Here is a 15118-nt window from a genome sequence, read left to right as displayed (position 1 = left end):
GGCAGTCTATGGGAAAGAAACACAGTGGGCGGGGCTACGTGTGTGCACAGGGAGATGCCCTCTGCGACGTCCGAGCCAGACACCCTGGGGGGGGGCTGGTTTGGCGTTATGATCCCCCGGGGCCCCACCCCTCAAGGAGGGTTGGGTATAAAAGGGGACGTTATATGGGCTCGGGAGCAGTTATGTTATAGTTAACTAAGAAGACTGAAGACGTCTTAGATAGAGCCCTGGACTCCCTCGTTCGATGTCCTTGTCAGGGCCGAACAGGACCGAGCCAGCGGCGTGGTCCCGAAGCCAGAGCCGGTGCTCTTCTAAGAGCTGGTCTGGGACTCCGGGTACCGGCCCGACTTACCAGTGTCGGGCCAAGTAGCCTCCCCTAGCCCAGTAGTGGAGGACTGTGAGGTAGGCTAGGACTTAGCCCGGAAGTGTATTCTTAGCTAGTCGGGTGAGGGGGCCGATACCCCCTCCAGTGCTGTATGTCACATACGAGTTGTGTTGAATAAATATCCGTGTGCCTCCACCTCGGCGTCAAGTGTCTTCACCGGTACTTCAACTGGTGTCAGAAGTAAAACTCGAACATGGACACGCGGAAGACAGCGCGGCCCAAAGTACCGAAAGAGGAAGATACTGCCGAGATCGTCTAGCCCGAGACGGCTACACAAGCCATGGTGCAGCCGGGGCCTGATGTCTCCTTACCGGGGCATCTGAGTGAGGAAGGACCACGGCCGGACGCGTTGCGGCTGGCTCACGGGAGGCTGGCGGGGCTGCTGTGTGCCGCTGCCGCCGCGCTGGAGACCATCGCGCGGCTGGGGGCCGGTGGTTCAACACGGGCTGAGGCGGGCCGGCGACCAGGGCGCCTTCCCGCCATTTCGGAGCGGCCCGAGTTTGAATCTCCCGCCATCGACGCTGCAGCTGTTCGGGGCGTGGCCAGCCTACACATCCACTCCGGCATCGCCGTCGCTGAGGCTGCGACGTCATCACCACCGCGACGGGCGATCCCATCGGCCGCTCGCATCGACGCACAGCCGAGTGGAGGTGACATCTGCCCGCAGGAATCTACAACAACCGCTGCACTCCATCAGAGGCTGCGGGCCCGGGCTGCTCGCCATCGACGGCGAGTTGGAACAACGTCGCCCGTCAACTCGACCAGCTGCTGGTGGCAAGGGAGTGGCCGGGTGTTGGTGAGTGATGGCGAAATTGGCTGTGGCGTTCGCGCCGTTTCGGCGGTGTCGGCGTTCCCGCCATTTGCACCATGCCGGCGTTTCACGCCACTTCAACGTGCCGGCGTTCCCGCCTTTTGCGCCTTGTGTGCTTTGCGCCTTGTGTGCCGGCCTTGTGGGCCTTGTGTGCCGGCCTGGCGGCGTACCACTGCAGCCCTGTGATTACGGGCCTCCCTCCCCCCATTGAAGTAAGAAGAGAGGGGGAGGGCATCGGTGGTGAGAGCGAGAGGGGTCCGTGATTGAAGAGAGGCTTCCGACTATGGAGACACTGCTGGGAGGGACTTTTTCACCTTGACTCTCCGGTTTTGTGTTCCTCGCGGACGGTTTTTCCCTCTGTTCTTTTTGCATTTTGGCTTGTGCGAGTGTTATTTGGTTAATGTTGAAGGGGATTTTGAAATTACAGGTTCGGGTTGTTTCAAACCCACTGGTTGGTTCCTGTCCGTTGTTGCACAGAGGGTGTCTTTTGTGCGGGAATGCTCCTCGTGTTCTACATGGATCGGGGGTGCGTTTCCGTTAATTGCGTTGCTCTCTCCACTCGGTTGGTACAGCTGCATTGCTGCAATGCGAGTCTCGGAGATATGGTGTACGGATGCGGGAAGTGAGGTGTATGTGTTGTGATGGTAGGATGTCTTTTGTGCGGGAATGCTCCTCGTGTTCTACATGGATCGGGGGTGCGTTTCCGTTAATTGCGTTGCTCTTTCCACTCGGTTGGTACAGCTGCATTGCTGCAATGCGAGTCTCGGAGATGAGGGGTACGGATACGGGATGTGAGGTGTATGTGTTGTGATGGTGTTAAATTGCGATGGTGACATGCTGCCAGGGATTTGGAATTGTGGTGCTGGCTGTCACTTATCTTGGGGCGCAGATCCTGACCAGGATGGCCCTGTGAGTGTTGCGTGTTTAACATGAGCGTTGTGGTCCCGTCATGCAATGGCTGACGGCTTGACCTGACAGCCCGGAGATTAAAACACTCCGTGGTATGTCTAGCCTTGTGGGCTGTGCGCTCACATGGCTCAGGGAGGGTGGTCCCGTCATGCTATGGCTGACGGCTTGACCTGACAGCCCGGAGATTAAAACACTCCGTGGTATGTCTAGCCTAGTGGGCTGTGTGCTCACGTGGCTCAGGGAGTGTGGTCCCGTCATGCTGTGTCTGACGGCTTGACCTGACAGCCCGGAGATTAAAACACTCCGTGGTATGTCTAGCCTAGTGGGCTGTGTGCTCACGTGGCTCAGGGAGTGTGGTCCCGTCATGCTATGGCTGACGGCTCGACCTGACAGCCCGGAGATTAAAACACTCCGTGGTATGTCTAGCCTAGTGGGCTGTGTGCTCACGTGGCTCAGGGAGTGTGGTCCCGTCATGCTGTGTCTGACGGCTTGACCTGACAGCCCCGGAGATTAAAACACTCCGTGGTATGTCTAGCCTTGTGGGCTGTGCGCTCACATGGCTCAGGGAGGGTGGTCCCGTCATGCTATGGCTGACGGCTTGACCTGACGGCTCGGAGGTTGAGACCCTCTGAGGCGCGTTGAAACAGTGAGCTAGAGATTCGTAAAGTTCGAGTGGGTTAGCCAGTTTTCATGTATATAGGTTGTGTTCATTGTGTGTTGTGTGTATGGTGGGTTTCCTGCAAATTGTATATAGCTTGTTTTTTTTACGGAATTCGTATTTATCAAAGGGGGGGTGCGTCGGGTTGTTTTCTCTTCTTGCTGTTGCATTTTTTTTGTGTTCTTGTTGCCGTTCTTGTTATTGTTGAAAATTAGTGAGGCACACGCGCGGTTACGGTAAAAATTCATTTTTATTGTCATTCTGTATGTTGGCAGCCGGGACGGCTGCGAGCTATGTAGGGGGGAGTGATGTAGGGATGTTAGAGAGAGGGCCGTTATGTATGGCAGTCTATGGGAAAGAAACACAGTGGGCGGGGCTACGTGTGTGCACAGGGAGATGCCCTCTGCGACGTCCGAGCCAGACACCCTGGGGGGGGGCTGGTTTGGCGTTATGATCCCCCGGGGCCCCACCCCTCAAGGAGGGTTGGGTATAAAAGGGGACGTTATATGGGCTCGGGAGCAGTTATGTTATAGTTAACTAAGAAGACTGAAGACGTCTTAGATAGAGCCCTGGACTCCCTCGTTCGATGTCCTTGTCAGGGCCGAACAGGACCGAGCCAGCGGCGTGGTCCCGAAGCCAGAGCCGGTGCTCTTCTAAGAGCTGGTCTGGGACTCCGGGTACCGGCCCGACTTACCAGTGTCGGGCCAAGTAGCCTCCCCTAGCCCAGTAGTGGAGGACTGTGAGGTAGGCTAGGACTTAGCCAGGAAGTGTATCCTTAGCTAGTCGGGTGAGGGGGCCGATACCCCCTCCAGTGCTGTATGTCACATACGAGTTGTGTTGAATAAATATCCGTGTGCCTCCACCTCGGCGTCAAGTGTCTTCACCGGTACTTCATATACATGCGATTTGAAACATTGATGTGTGCTTGCATGTAAATGATTCGTATCCAAATTATATTCTGCATACTCATCAATGAACTGTGAAGAACATTAAAGTAAAGCAACAAAATGTATTTGCTGCATTCCCTTCGCTTTGAAGATGGAAATTACTTTCGCTCTAAAGGTAGTGTGCGCCCACAACCATGATCACACATTTCGTAGTTTCTCAGCACACACGACAACCAGCGGGGGACCACTGAAAATGTCAGCAATGTGTGACAGAGCGCACACGGACCTACACAATAATGATTCCTCTATTACCACTGGGTCGAGTTTAACCGTGCCTTTGGCATCAAGCAGCATCACGGACACCGAACACATCTTGTGTTCGGCAAAGATTATTTTAACTTTAGATTTGAAGCTTTCGTGACTGCAAGGATTCATACTCTTTGGTTTTTCGGTAAAGTCATGTAGGTAAAAGTAAAAAAAATGAAAACAACTAATTTAAATCACGACGTTTCGCTGTGACGAGGAATTATAACGACTATATGTTCCTCGTCACAGCCATCTCTTAGACACACTTAAGCGGTTGTGCTTTCGCTACGTTGTCCCCACCTGAAGAAGGATTTGTGCCCGAAACGTCGTGATTTAATTTAGTTGTTTTCATTCATTTTATTTTTTACCTACGTGACTTTACCGAAAAACCAAAGATTATTTTAACCTTATATTTTCGGCCGTTGTACACCTGTACGGTCACGCTGTGTTTTAACCCCTTGCTTACAGTGGTGGTTTCTCTTTAAGTTCCAGGGGTGACCTGCTCATTATAAAGATTATAAACTGTAAACACTCCCCCTCCTCCCCCGTGGGCTTCTGTGCCTCAGCCATATATTTGCCAACCAGACACCTACTGCATGTTATGAATGGTGAATTTATGGACAAACAACGTCATGCACAGAGGGAGATTTACGACTGCAACATAGTGTCTGTTGAATATCAGAATCACACTATAACGTTAGGCTGGGAAACTCAGCTTCCAATACCAAATCAGAGCACCGAGCAAGCACTGCAGTGTTTCTGAGTTCAATGCAGGGCATCCACCCAATATTAAACCGGATTCTCACGTACGATATGAGTAGATTGGCTCAGCCAAATCATCAATAACTGCATGCTTGTGCAGTGATTTTAGAAGTATTTCGGGAGCTTGTGCTTATCTCCGCTGTGTGGTGTTGCCTTCTGGGGTCTGTTCTCTGATACAAGGCAATGCACTTCTTACTGCAAGAGCTCTGAAATGGAGATGTCTTGATCTCACGATATGACACCCATAGCACAATTGGCATATAATGTGGTGGGGAAAAAAGTAAAAAGGCAATTGTTACAAAACTTGCAATGTGTCTGTTTTTGTGCAGGACTCCAATAAGCAGATGTTGGTCAGCATGGAGAAGCTCTCCCAGAGTCTGAAGCAGCAGGAGGGGGACACGGCAGAGAAGCGGCTGATGTATGAACAGAAGATCCGCAAGCTGCAGTTTCTGCTGCAGCAGAGGCAATGTGCCCTGGATGAGGTCACGGCCCAAGAACGGTATGGACACCCTCCTGAGAAAGAGCCTCGCCATCCACAGAGGCTTTCCTGTTTATTTGTTAGACGGACAGTCCCATTTAGCCAGTTACCCAGCTATTTTAGCATGAGAGATCCACAGTGCAGTAGCAAAGAACAAGAACAAACAACGTCAGAGCGATGTGTATGGTGAAACAGGCAACAGTGGGACAGAACGCATCTAACTCAAACCAAAGTACCTCCTCCTTGCTCATATGAGCAGGGGGTAGAAGTCATCGCCGTTGGCAGCTAGGAGCAAGTGGAAGTTGAACATTCCAGCGGCAGGTGGTGGTTGCGGTGCTGGGCTGAATTACAACGAACAATCGCAATGCCTCTTGTCTAAGACTGCCTCAGTGAGTCCGGAGATCTGTTTTTCCATGATTATTTGCCTTGATTAAACCCAGCATTGCGTAGGGGTGACAATAACGTTAGAAGCCGAAATCCAACTTGCTGCGCTGCTATATTCTGCCCATCTCACTGCCGAGCGTGTTTTTTAGTTTCACGGCGCATGATTAAATATGCGTCACCCACCAACCCCTTGTCCAAAGCGCTGAAGTACAGGTGTGTGCGCTGCCACAGGTGGTACTTGTGTAATGGGTTCAATTTAGGCGCACACACTTCTTGGGAGGCAACACTCATTTATTAATTAACACAACGTTTACTCAACAGTTACTCTTACTCTACACATAGGGTGGTGACCACCGACCTACACTAGCTAACACACAATTGTATTTTAGCCGCTCCAGCGTGACCCAGCCAGGTGGCTGCTGGCAGTCCGCTCACTGTAGGTCTTCTCTTCTGGCATCTTCACGAGGTGTCTTCATTCTTCTCAGGAACAGCCCTGCTCTGCCTTCACACCACGCTTATATCTCGTCTCTCTGGCGTGGCCGGCTCCGCCCAGGCCACGCCTCCCTTCCCAGGCCACGCCTCACTTCCCAGGCCACGCCTCACTTCCCCCACCTCTGGGAAGGTCCGGATCCCTCCAGCACGTGACCCCCCAGGCACCCCCTTGGGGCCCCCAGCCCTCGTACGGGCCAACACAGTAGTGACCGTTCTGTCACTACATCACCCCCCCCTGTATAAACACACAGCCGTCCCCGGCTGTAACACAACTGTGAACATCGAAAAGGTGTGCCTCCGAACCAGCAACATCAATAAATGACCGGCGACCGATAAGAAATACAATCACGTAATATATACAGAATCGACGAGGGTAAAAGGGAACCGCATAGAAAACGGGGAATTAACAACAAATATACATGAAAACCGGCTAACCCACTTACGCTCCATCACAGCCCCCCCACCGTTAGAATCACGCATGCAATGACAGTCACCCGTTAGCACCCCCCCGCCTTTCCGACGTGGCGTCACAACCACTAGCACGCGTCGGCCATATCGGGGGGGGAATTTCCATGTTACCACCCCACCGCCTTTCCGACGTGGCGTCACAACCAGTAGCACGCGTCGGCCATATCGGGGGGGGATTTCCTTGTTACCACCCCACCGCCTTACCGCGCGGCGTCGCAACCAGTAGCACACGTAGGCCATATCGGTGGAATTTTAACCGAGTCTCTCTCCAAGACTCGCATCGCAGCATATAGCTGTACCGACCGAGCTGAGACGACCCAGTCTCTCTCCCAGACTCGCATCGCAGCATATAGCTGTACCGACCGAGCTGAGACGACCCATCGTTCACTCACTGCACAACATGCACCCTAACAACTGAGGGAAACAGTCTCAACGTAACAGGCCAACTCCACCCGAACCTTACGAATCTCCAGCCCACTGTTTCAACGCGCCTCAGAGGGTCTCAACCTCCGAGCCGTCAGGTCAAGCTGTCAGCCATAGCATGACGGGACCACCCTCCCTGAGCCATGTGAGCGCACAGCCCACAAGGCTAGACAAGCCACAGAGTGTCTCGCTCTCCGGGCTGTCAGGTCAAGCCGTCAGCCATTGCATGACGGGACCACACACTCCGAGCCACGTGAGCACACAGCCCACTAGGCTAGACATACCAAGGAGTGTTTCAATCTCCGGGCTGTCAGGTCAAGCCGTCAGCCATTGCATGACGGGACCACAACGTTCATGTTAGACACGCAACACTCACTGGGCCATCCTGGTCAGGATCTGCGCCCCAAGATAAGTGACAGCCAGCACCACAATTCCAAATCCCTGGCAGCATGTCACCATCGCAATTTAACACCATCACAACACATACAATTTGAATTATGATCCCCCACAGAACTGATCCAATGCCGAACAGGTACGCACAATTTGTGACGATCCCGAATATTCAATGGTCACAACAATACACCTCACATGCCGTATCCGTACACATCATCTCCGAGACTCGCATTGCAGCAATGCAGCTGTACCAACCGAGTGGAGAGAGCAACGCAATTTGACGGCAATTAACGGAAACGCACCCCCGATCCATGTAGAACACAAGGAGCATTCCCGCACAAAAAACATCATCTGTGCAACAACGGACAGGAACCAACCAGTGAGTTTGAAACAAACCGAACCTGTAATTTCAAAATCCCCTTCAACATTAACCATGGGACTCAGGGCATTCGAATTAAAAAAAACTATACACAAACGCCAAGAATCGCCGAATTGATTAATACAGCATATGCAGTATACGAAGTTCGTACAGTCAATCATTTGGCGCAATGTTCCATCCAGTCCCCACATGGCAACACACACAATCAATACTCCAGACAATCCGTACATAGTAAATAATCACCAGCAAGTACCCAACAGTCCATACACTGTTAACAATTTCAAGCAAAGCTCCATACGGTCTGTACATTGGCAACAATGACGATCAAAGTTTCTGACAGTTACAAGTGACAATCACGAGCGAAACTCCATACAGTATACACAATAACAATGGCGATTTCGCAACACAACGATGTAACAACACGAGTCATTAACACGGCAACATACAGGATATCAACGGAGCTCGGGACACCAACAACGAATTAATCATTAACTACCCCCAGAAGATACCGATCTCGACGCCGTAATTAACAACAAACACTGATCGCCGCGTCAATTTCTCACGCACACAACCGGACGAACACGTTCCGCAACCCAGCGAGTAAAAAAAAAACACCCGCGATCGCAACCCGGCACACGCAAGATGGGTGAAGTTATTATTATTATTTTTATTGGGGCCGGGTGCTTGTCAAGTCACAACTCGCCTGGCAAACTGTGAATAGCGGAGGGCGGCAAGGTGGAGCACTGGATTGGCCCGAAGAATCTTTGATGGTGAACACGGCCTGCTCTTGCGAACCCATCCACCTCTCGCGCTCGAGCAGAAGGCTGGAACTCCCCCTCCGCAGGCGTTGATGTCGGCGGGAGCGGCATTTCGGCAGCAGGAGCGGTGTTTTGGCGGGAACAGCGCCCCGACCAGCCGCCGAAATGGCGGGAACGGCGTTTTGGCGGGAACAGCGCACCGACCAGCCGCCGAAATGGCGGGAACGGCGTTTTGGCGGGAACAGCGCCCCGACCAGCCGCCGAAATGGCGGGAACGGCATTTTGGCGGGAACAGCGCACCGACCAGCCGCCGAAATGGCGGGAACGGCGTTTTGGCGGGAACCGCGCCCCGACCAGCCGCCGAAATGGCGGGAACGGCGTTTTGGCGGGAACCGCGCCCCGACCAGCCGCCGAAATGGCGGGCCCACCGCGTGGCCCGCATGCCCGGGCCTCCCCCGCCAGTCACCGCAGCGACGATGGTGTCCTCTCGCCGCGGCTCCGTCGCTCCGTTCCCGATGGCGGCGAAGCAGCAGTGCGATGCAAGTCCCGCCGCTCCGCGTGCAGCGCCATCTCTCTCTCTCTCTGTCACCGGGGCTGCCATCCCCGGGGCTGTCCGAAGGACGGTCGTCACACCATCCCCGTCGTACGAAGACGTCCAGATGAGTTTTGTATTTGTTTTTCGTGTGCCCATTTTACTTCCCTAGGATAACACCTAGCAATATTTATTTTTCCACAACTTCTGACACCAAATGTAATGGGTTCAATTTAGGCGCACACACTTCTTGGGAGGCAACACTCATTTATTAATTAACACAACGTTTACTCAACAGTTACTCTTACTCTACACATAGGGTGGTGACCACCGACCTACACTAGCTAACACACAATTGTATTTTAGCCGCTCCAGCGTGACCCAGCCAGGTGGCTGCTGGCAGTCCGCTCACTGTAGGTCTTCTCTTCTGGCATCTTCACGAGGTGTCTTCATTCTTCTCAGGAACAGCCCTGCTCTGCCTTCACACCACGCTTATATCTCGTCTCTCTGGCGTGGCCGGCTCCGCCCAGGCCACGCCTCCCTTCCCAGGCCACGCCTCACTTCCCAGGCCACGCCTCACTTCCCCCACCTCTGGGAAGGTCCGGATCCCTCCAGCACGTGACCCCCCAGGCACCCCCTTGGGGCCCCCAGCCCTCGTACGGGCCAACACAGTAGTGACCGTTCTGTCACTACACTTGCTTTATTCCAGCCACTGTGCTGATGTCCTCGGGTAGACTTGGCCTTCATTGAGCTCCCAGTGATGGCCGTATGTGTTGTACTCCACATTTAAAACAAGTCTCATGGAGATCCATCATTCATGTAAACATTATGTTTAGTGGTGCATTCAGAAATAAATGCTTATAACAAAGCCCTCCATAAAAAATATTGTGTGACATTCAATTGTTAAAAATCTTAAGTAGTGTTTGTTCTGCATTAAAAAAAGTCCATAAAATGTGTTTCTAATTAGTAGCGAATGCCATTGGGGTGTCCAATTGAGAGCCGTGCACATAAATGCATAAGTTGCTTCTCAAAGGTACCATCTCACTTCCTTCAAACGTGCATGTGTGCCACTGCATAGCCCTCAAAACTCATTGGCTTGAGTAAACTGCATGGGAAACATCAGAATGGAGTAACAGGGCCAAACAAAATCGGAATGAAGCAAATTTAACTCAGACAAATCTCCTTGCGTAACGGTTGGCTTGCCTTCCATTGCAGACAGCTCAAAACCGACCTGGATGTCGTCTTCAAGATCAAGACCTGGGAGGATGCCCACCTCCAGAGCATTCTGTGGGACACTCTGGGCAAGGAGACGTATGGTGACTCGCCATCACCCACACAGCGGAGCTAAGCACGAGCTCCGTGAGAACGCTCAAGAGTCAAGAGGCCATCGTCGCCGTTGCCACTGATGTCACCACACTTCATCTTTGCTTCTTTCCTTCTGCATCGTCGACCTCTGACCTGTGACACTGTGGCAGCGTCTCACAATCTTCTGTTTCATCACTGGCCTCAGTGCATCCATTTGGTTACCTGAGCTCTTTCCTGCACTTTTACCCCAAATTTTACTCTTCACACAGTGCTTTGCTGTCATCTCCTATTCTGAACTTCCATGGTACTTATCCTATCCTAACAGAATATATTAAGCATCCTCTCCACATGTACCGATAAATTAAGTCCAACATTTATTTTCTAGTTACTTTGCTAAAGTCCTGCTGTTTAACCCATACGATAACATCGACATCACTCACCCCTTACCTTGAACATTTGCCTCAATGTAAAATGTTAAATATTGAATGTACTAAGTTGGTTTGTGTCGTAAATCAAAATATTGGTGATGACAAACTTGCCAATTAAATTATGTAGTTGCATGCGTTTTATTTTTAAATGGCTTTCTCAGTGGGGTTGCAGCATTCAAGGACCAATGAGTCTGCCGTTCAACACCCGTTATTGCCATGTTACACTCAACGACAGATTGGTAACCAAGCGATGCTCCTTTTCATTACGTGTTGGGTGCTACAGCACAACAACTGGGCTGTTTCAAAAATATCAGAGATTTTATTCTAAAGTAAACTAAAAACTAAACTATTTTTATTTGACCAGATGAGGCTCATAATTCGGGACAAATTATGGATCAGGGTTCATGTTAGGACACCGCTTTTTCATCTTCTTGAGAAGACAGACTCTGTCTTCTCGACAGACCTGTTCTTCACCTGAGGACGGCTGCTTGCGTTGTGGCCGAAACGTCGTGAGAATTATTTTATTATGTTTTATTTTTATTATTTTATTATTTCCATTCTACGTGACTTTACCGAAAGAACCAAGAAGATGAATCCCTGCAGTCACGAAAGCTTTAAATCGAAAAGACACCGCTTTTGTTTAGAAAGTTAGCCATTGTGAAGAGTTTTATTAAATTGGTCTAGGTTACAATTTTAATTTAGATATGTTGCTGAATGATATACAAGGTGTTTCAAACAGATGGCCACAATTTCAAAACAGAATATTTAACGATGGCAACATGTTACAATTACACAAAAAGTTACACACGGTTTAATGAGTTATTTAGTTTTCCTAACCATTTTATAATTGCTCTATGTGCCCTCCACCTGCTGTACGGACAACATAGAGATGATAGTTGAATTCATTCCAAACACCTTTCAAAGTGGCTTCTTCCACTGAAGTCAGTGCTGCCGTGATTCTGTTTTTGAGGTCATCCAGATTAGTTGCTAATGGTGGCACAAAAAACACGGTCTTTTGTGCCACTATGCTCTTTGACATTGGCGGATCAATGCCAAAACGTCGTTAAAACGCATGTTGCACCGCAATTACGGATTCAGTCTTGCTGAACTGCAGAACGCAAAACGCCCCTTGTGTGTTGCGGGGTCGACATCCTGCGAATGACTGAGGCTAGGGGCTGTTTGTGCGCTGGGAGAGGCATCTAGCAGTAATAATTTGAAACTATATGCCCCGCCCTCTCTATGCCCCGCCCTTTCAAGTGGTAAGAGTTTCATTCATGGGCGGTTCGTGGTTGCAGAGATATAGCGATTTAAAATCGGGGCAAATATTTTTTAATCACCTTGTATATCTCTAAATCTAGGTCGATAAGTGTACTCGTTTATCTGAGGACTACTTCCGTGCGTGACCTAAAAAGGTCACACAAGACAACAAGGTTACCTGACCCACAGATTAATACAAATATCTTCAACAGAAACACATTAAACTGAATTGTATTTGTGATCATTTATCATTGAAAATGAATATGCTTGAATTGCACAACAATCAAAGAAAGCTGATTATCAATACTGATTAATGCTTATATATTTATGCCAAACACATTTATTGAATACCTCGCATTTTGAAATGTAAAACATCAAATTGAAGGTGAAAAATAAAGTAGATTGTTACGTGCGACATTGTTTGAAATTTTACAATAAGTTTATATATTATTGCAATCAAAAATGGTTTTAATTGCAAATGAAATTGAGTAAAGTTGTTTATTTTATTCATTAGACGTTAAAGATGTGCGTGTAATGTGATGCACACTATGCTATGCCAATGGAATCTGGTGATTTTGCACCGGTGATTGAGAGTGAATTCATGATCGTGTTTGTCTTTTTGCTTCACAAAATTGTTGATGTTAACTGTCATAATTGCGAATCATGTTGTATGTGTCGCAGTGCTTACACATATTTACAACCTGGCGCTTGTGGTTACTAGTGACTGTTGATGTTGTTAAATGCATTGTTTCTGCCAGGAATAACTACCCATGGATATCCATGCCCCCAGTATGGTGGCCACCCTTTCAGATTTGACCCGGACAGCCCAGGAATTGGCATCTTTGTTCGGATGACTGGAATTGATTTGTACCGAGATCTGGTGCCGGTATTGCGGTGAACTTTATTGTAGTAAATTTTACAGTTTTGAAAGACCAAGGCTGACTGAGAAATAACACCCAGCATCACTTTAAACGGCTGTAGTCTCTTCATTAAGCTTATTTTGGTTTAGAAAACTCCAGCCACGTTTTCACTCACATGTGTATAGTAACTTTCATCCATGTTACACCAGGTGGTGCTGTTTTTATATCACTGAACTCGCAATCGGGTGCTTTCAATGTTAAATCTGGCGTGGTCGACTGAACCACTGTTCATGAAACTGGCTTCCATCATAGGAATGTGGAATTTCCACTACTGGCACAATTTCATCATGGAGATGAATACGGTCCCACACTCATATGAGCATGGAGGTATTCTTACTTGAATGATAGGGGAAAAATTACAGTAAAAGTAACTGCTTTTATCCGGAGCCAATCTATAAGGCCCCCCAGGAAACCTGGCTTTTGGAAGTGTGAATAGAATTGCTGATAATGATGTTGCTCACATTAAACCCATACATTAATGCTCACAAAGAGCTTACACTTGACTTGGAACAAAATCAAGTGGCAGCCGTCTTTACCCCACACTTGGCTCCACTCGAGTGTTCTCTCCTATGTGTGTCACTTTGGCTTGCGCTTCCTTGACACCCTCCAACTCAATAATAATTTGTAAAAAAAAATGGAATTTCGCTGATGACTCCCCTCTGTGAGTTTTCACTGGTGAAACATTCCTTAGGCCCTTTGTGAAATGTTTGCTCTTGGGTCCCACAATTACCTGTACACCGGCCTGAATTGAGGTATTGTGTGAAGTGAAATAAATCGACTGGCCATTACACATTCATGGCAATCAGGTGCTGCCTGTATTGGGCAGCACATAAAGTAGGTATCAAACTAGTCTGTGTGGAGTTTGCGTGCCCTCGTATGCACGGGGTTTCTCCATTATGGTATACATTCATAATACTGAGACATAAAGACTCGGTGATGCTTTCTTTGTGTATATCCCTGGCTGCCTGATGTGAGTTTGAAGCTTCCTTAATAAAAAAACTAATATAAAATCATTAATTTATAGGCCACTAGCGGAAGTACCCGGCTTTGCCCGGGTGAAAAATATCTTTCTTAAAAACCTTACATATATATACACAGATACTAAGGTATTGTCAAAGCCCGGTGGGCTGTTTGTACATTTTTCCACCAACAAATATATAAGAGGCTTTCACAAGTCCAAAAAGTTGTAGAAAGTGTGGGGTAAATAGTTGATGTCAAAATGTTTCCGAAAATTGTGGTCTCCCCCCCCCCTCAAAAAATATCTTTACCCCTCGTAGGTATATATACTAACAACACCTTACATACAACAGAGGAAGTGGTATCTATTGACTCTGTAGTAGTATCTACTGACTGTACCGTAGTATCTACTGAGCCATGTGTAGCTACTGACTGTGTAGTAGTATTTAGTGACTGTAATAACTACTGACCATAGTAGTATTTACTGGGCCTACAGTAGTATCTACCGACTATATACTCGTAACGACTAACTGTATAGTATCTGCTGACTCTATAGTGTATCCACTGACTATAGTAGTAACTACAAAATCTATAGCAGTATCTACTCACTCTATAATAGTATCTACCGACTCTAGTAGCTACTCACCGTAGCAGTATGTACTGACTGTATAGTAGTATATACTGACTGTAGCAGTATTGACTGACTGTAGCGGTATATACTGTTGTATATGTTGGGTATGAAAATTTGTTATGTTGTATGCGTGCGTGGGTGAAATTATTATGTTGTATATGTGGGTTATGAATATTCAGTGGAAATAATAATAATTAAATGAAATTTGGCCAAATGTGTAATTATCCGGAAATATGTTAATTTATGTAATTACGCACATTTTAATTATGCCAATTCGAGAGGTAATCGGATTAATTATGCGAGTGGGTGTAATTATGATAATACAAGTCGTTATGATAACCAGACCCCGCCTCGGTGACGAGGGTGGGTTATCGATCGGAAGAAGGCAATTAATCGTATGCAGTTATGCAGGTGTGGTGTAAGTATGCAAGATTAACTTAGATTAACTCGGCATCGTTGTCTAGGTTCGTCTCATTCTCGCTTTAACATTCCCAGAGTTTATTCGTGGTTATATTTTTAGGTCCCCGGTTCACCCCGTTATCGCTTTAACATTTACTGAGTATGTATTAGTGTGTTTATTAAGGTCACCAAGTTC

General features: G+C 48.5%; 1 protein-coding gene across 1 annotated transcript in view; it reads left to right on the top strand.

The window, feature by feature from the left end:
- LOC133339459 (centrosomal protein of 89 kDa-like) overlaps window positions 1–13952 on the top strand; it is a 33916-nt gene extending 19964 nt beyond the window's left edge. The window contains 2 exon segments of the mRNA XM_061547627.1: window positions 5048–5217; window positions 10241–13952. Of these exon segments, the coding sequence (XP_061403611.1) occupies window positions 5048–5217; window positions 10241–10373 (303 nt within the window). The 3' untranslated portion in view covers window positions 10374–13952.
- Window positions 13953–15118: the final 1166 nt, after the last annotated feature.

Source organism: Lethenteron reissneri, chromosome 9, assembly GCF_015708825.2.
Source record: "Lethenteron reissneri isolate LAM-NWPU_2019-01 chromosome 9, ASM1570882v1, whole genome shotgun sequence".
Taxonomy (NCBI): domain Eukaryota; kingdom Metazoa; phylum Chordata; class Hyperoartia; order Petromyzontiformes; family Petromyzontidae; genus Lethenteron; species Lethenteron reissneri.
The sequence above is the reverse complement of the archived record's forward strand: the minus strand, read 5'-3'. Positions and strand labels throughout refer to the sequence as shown.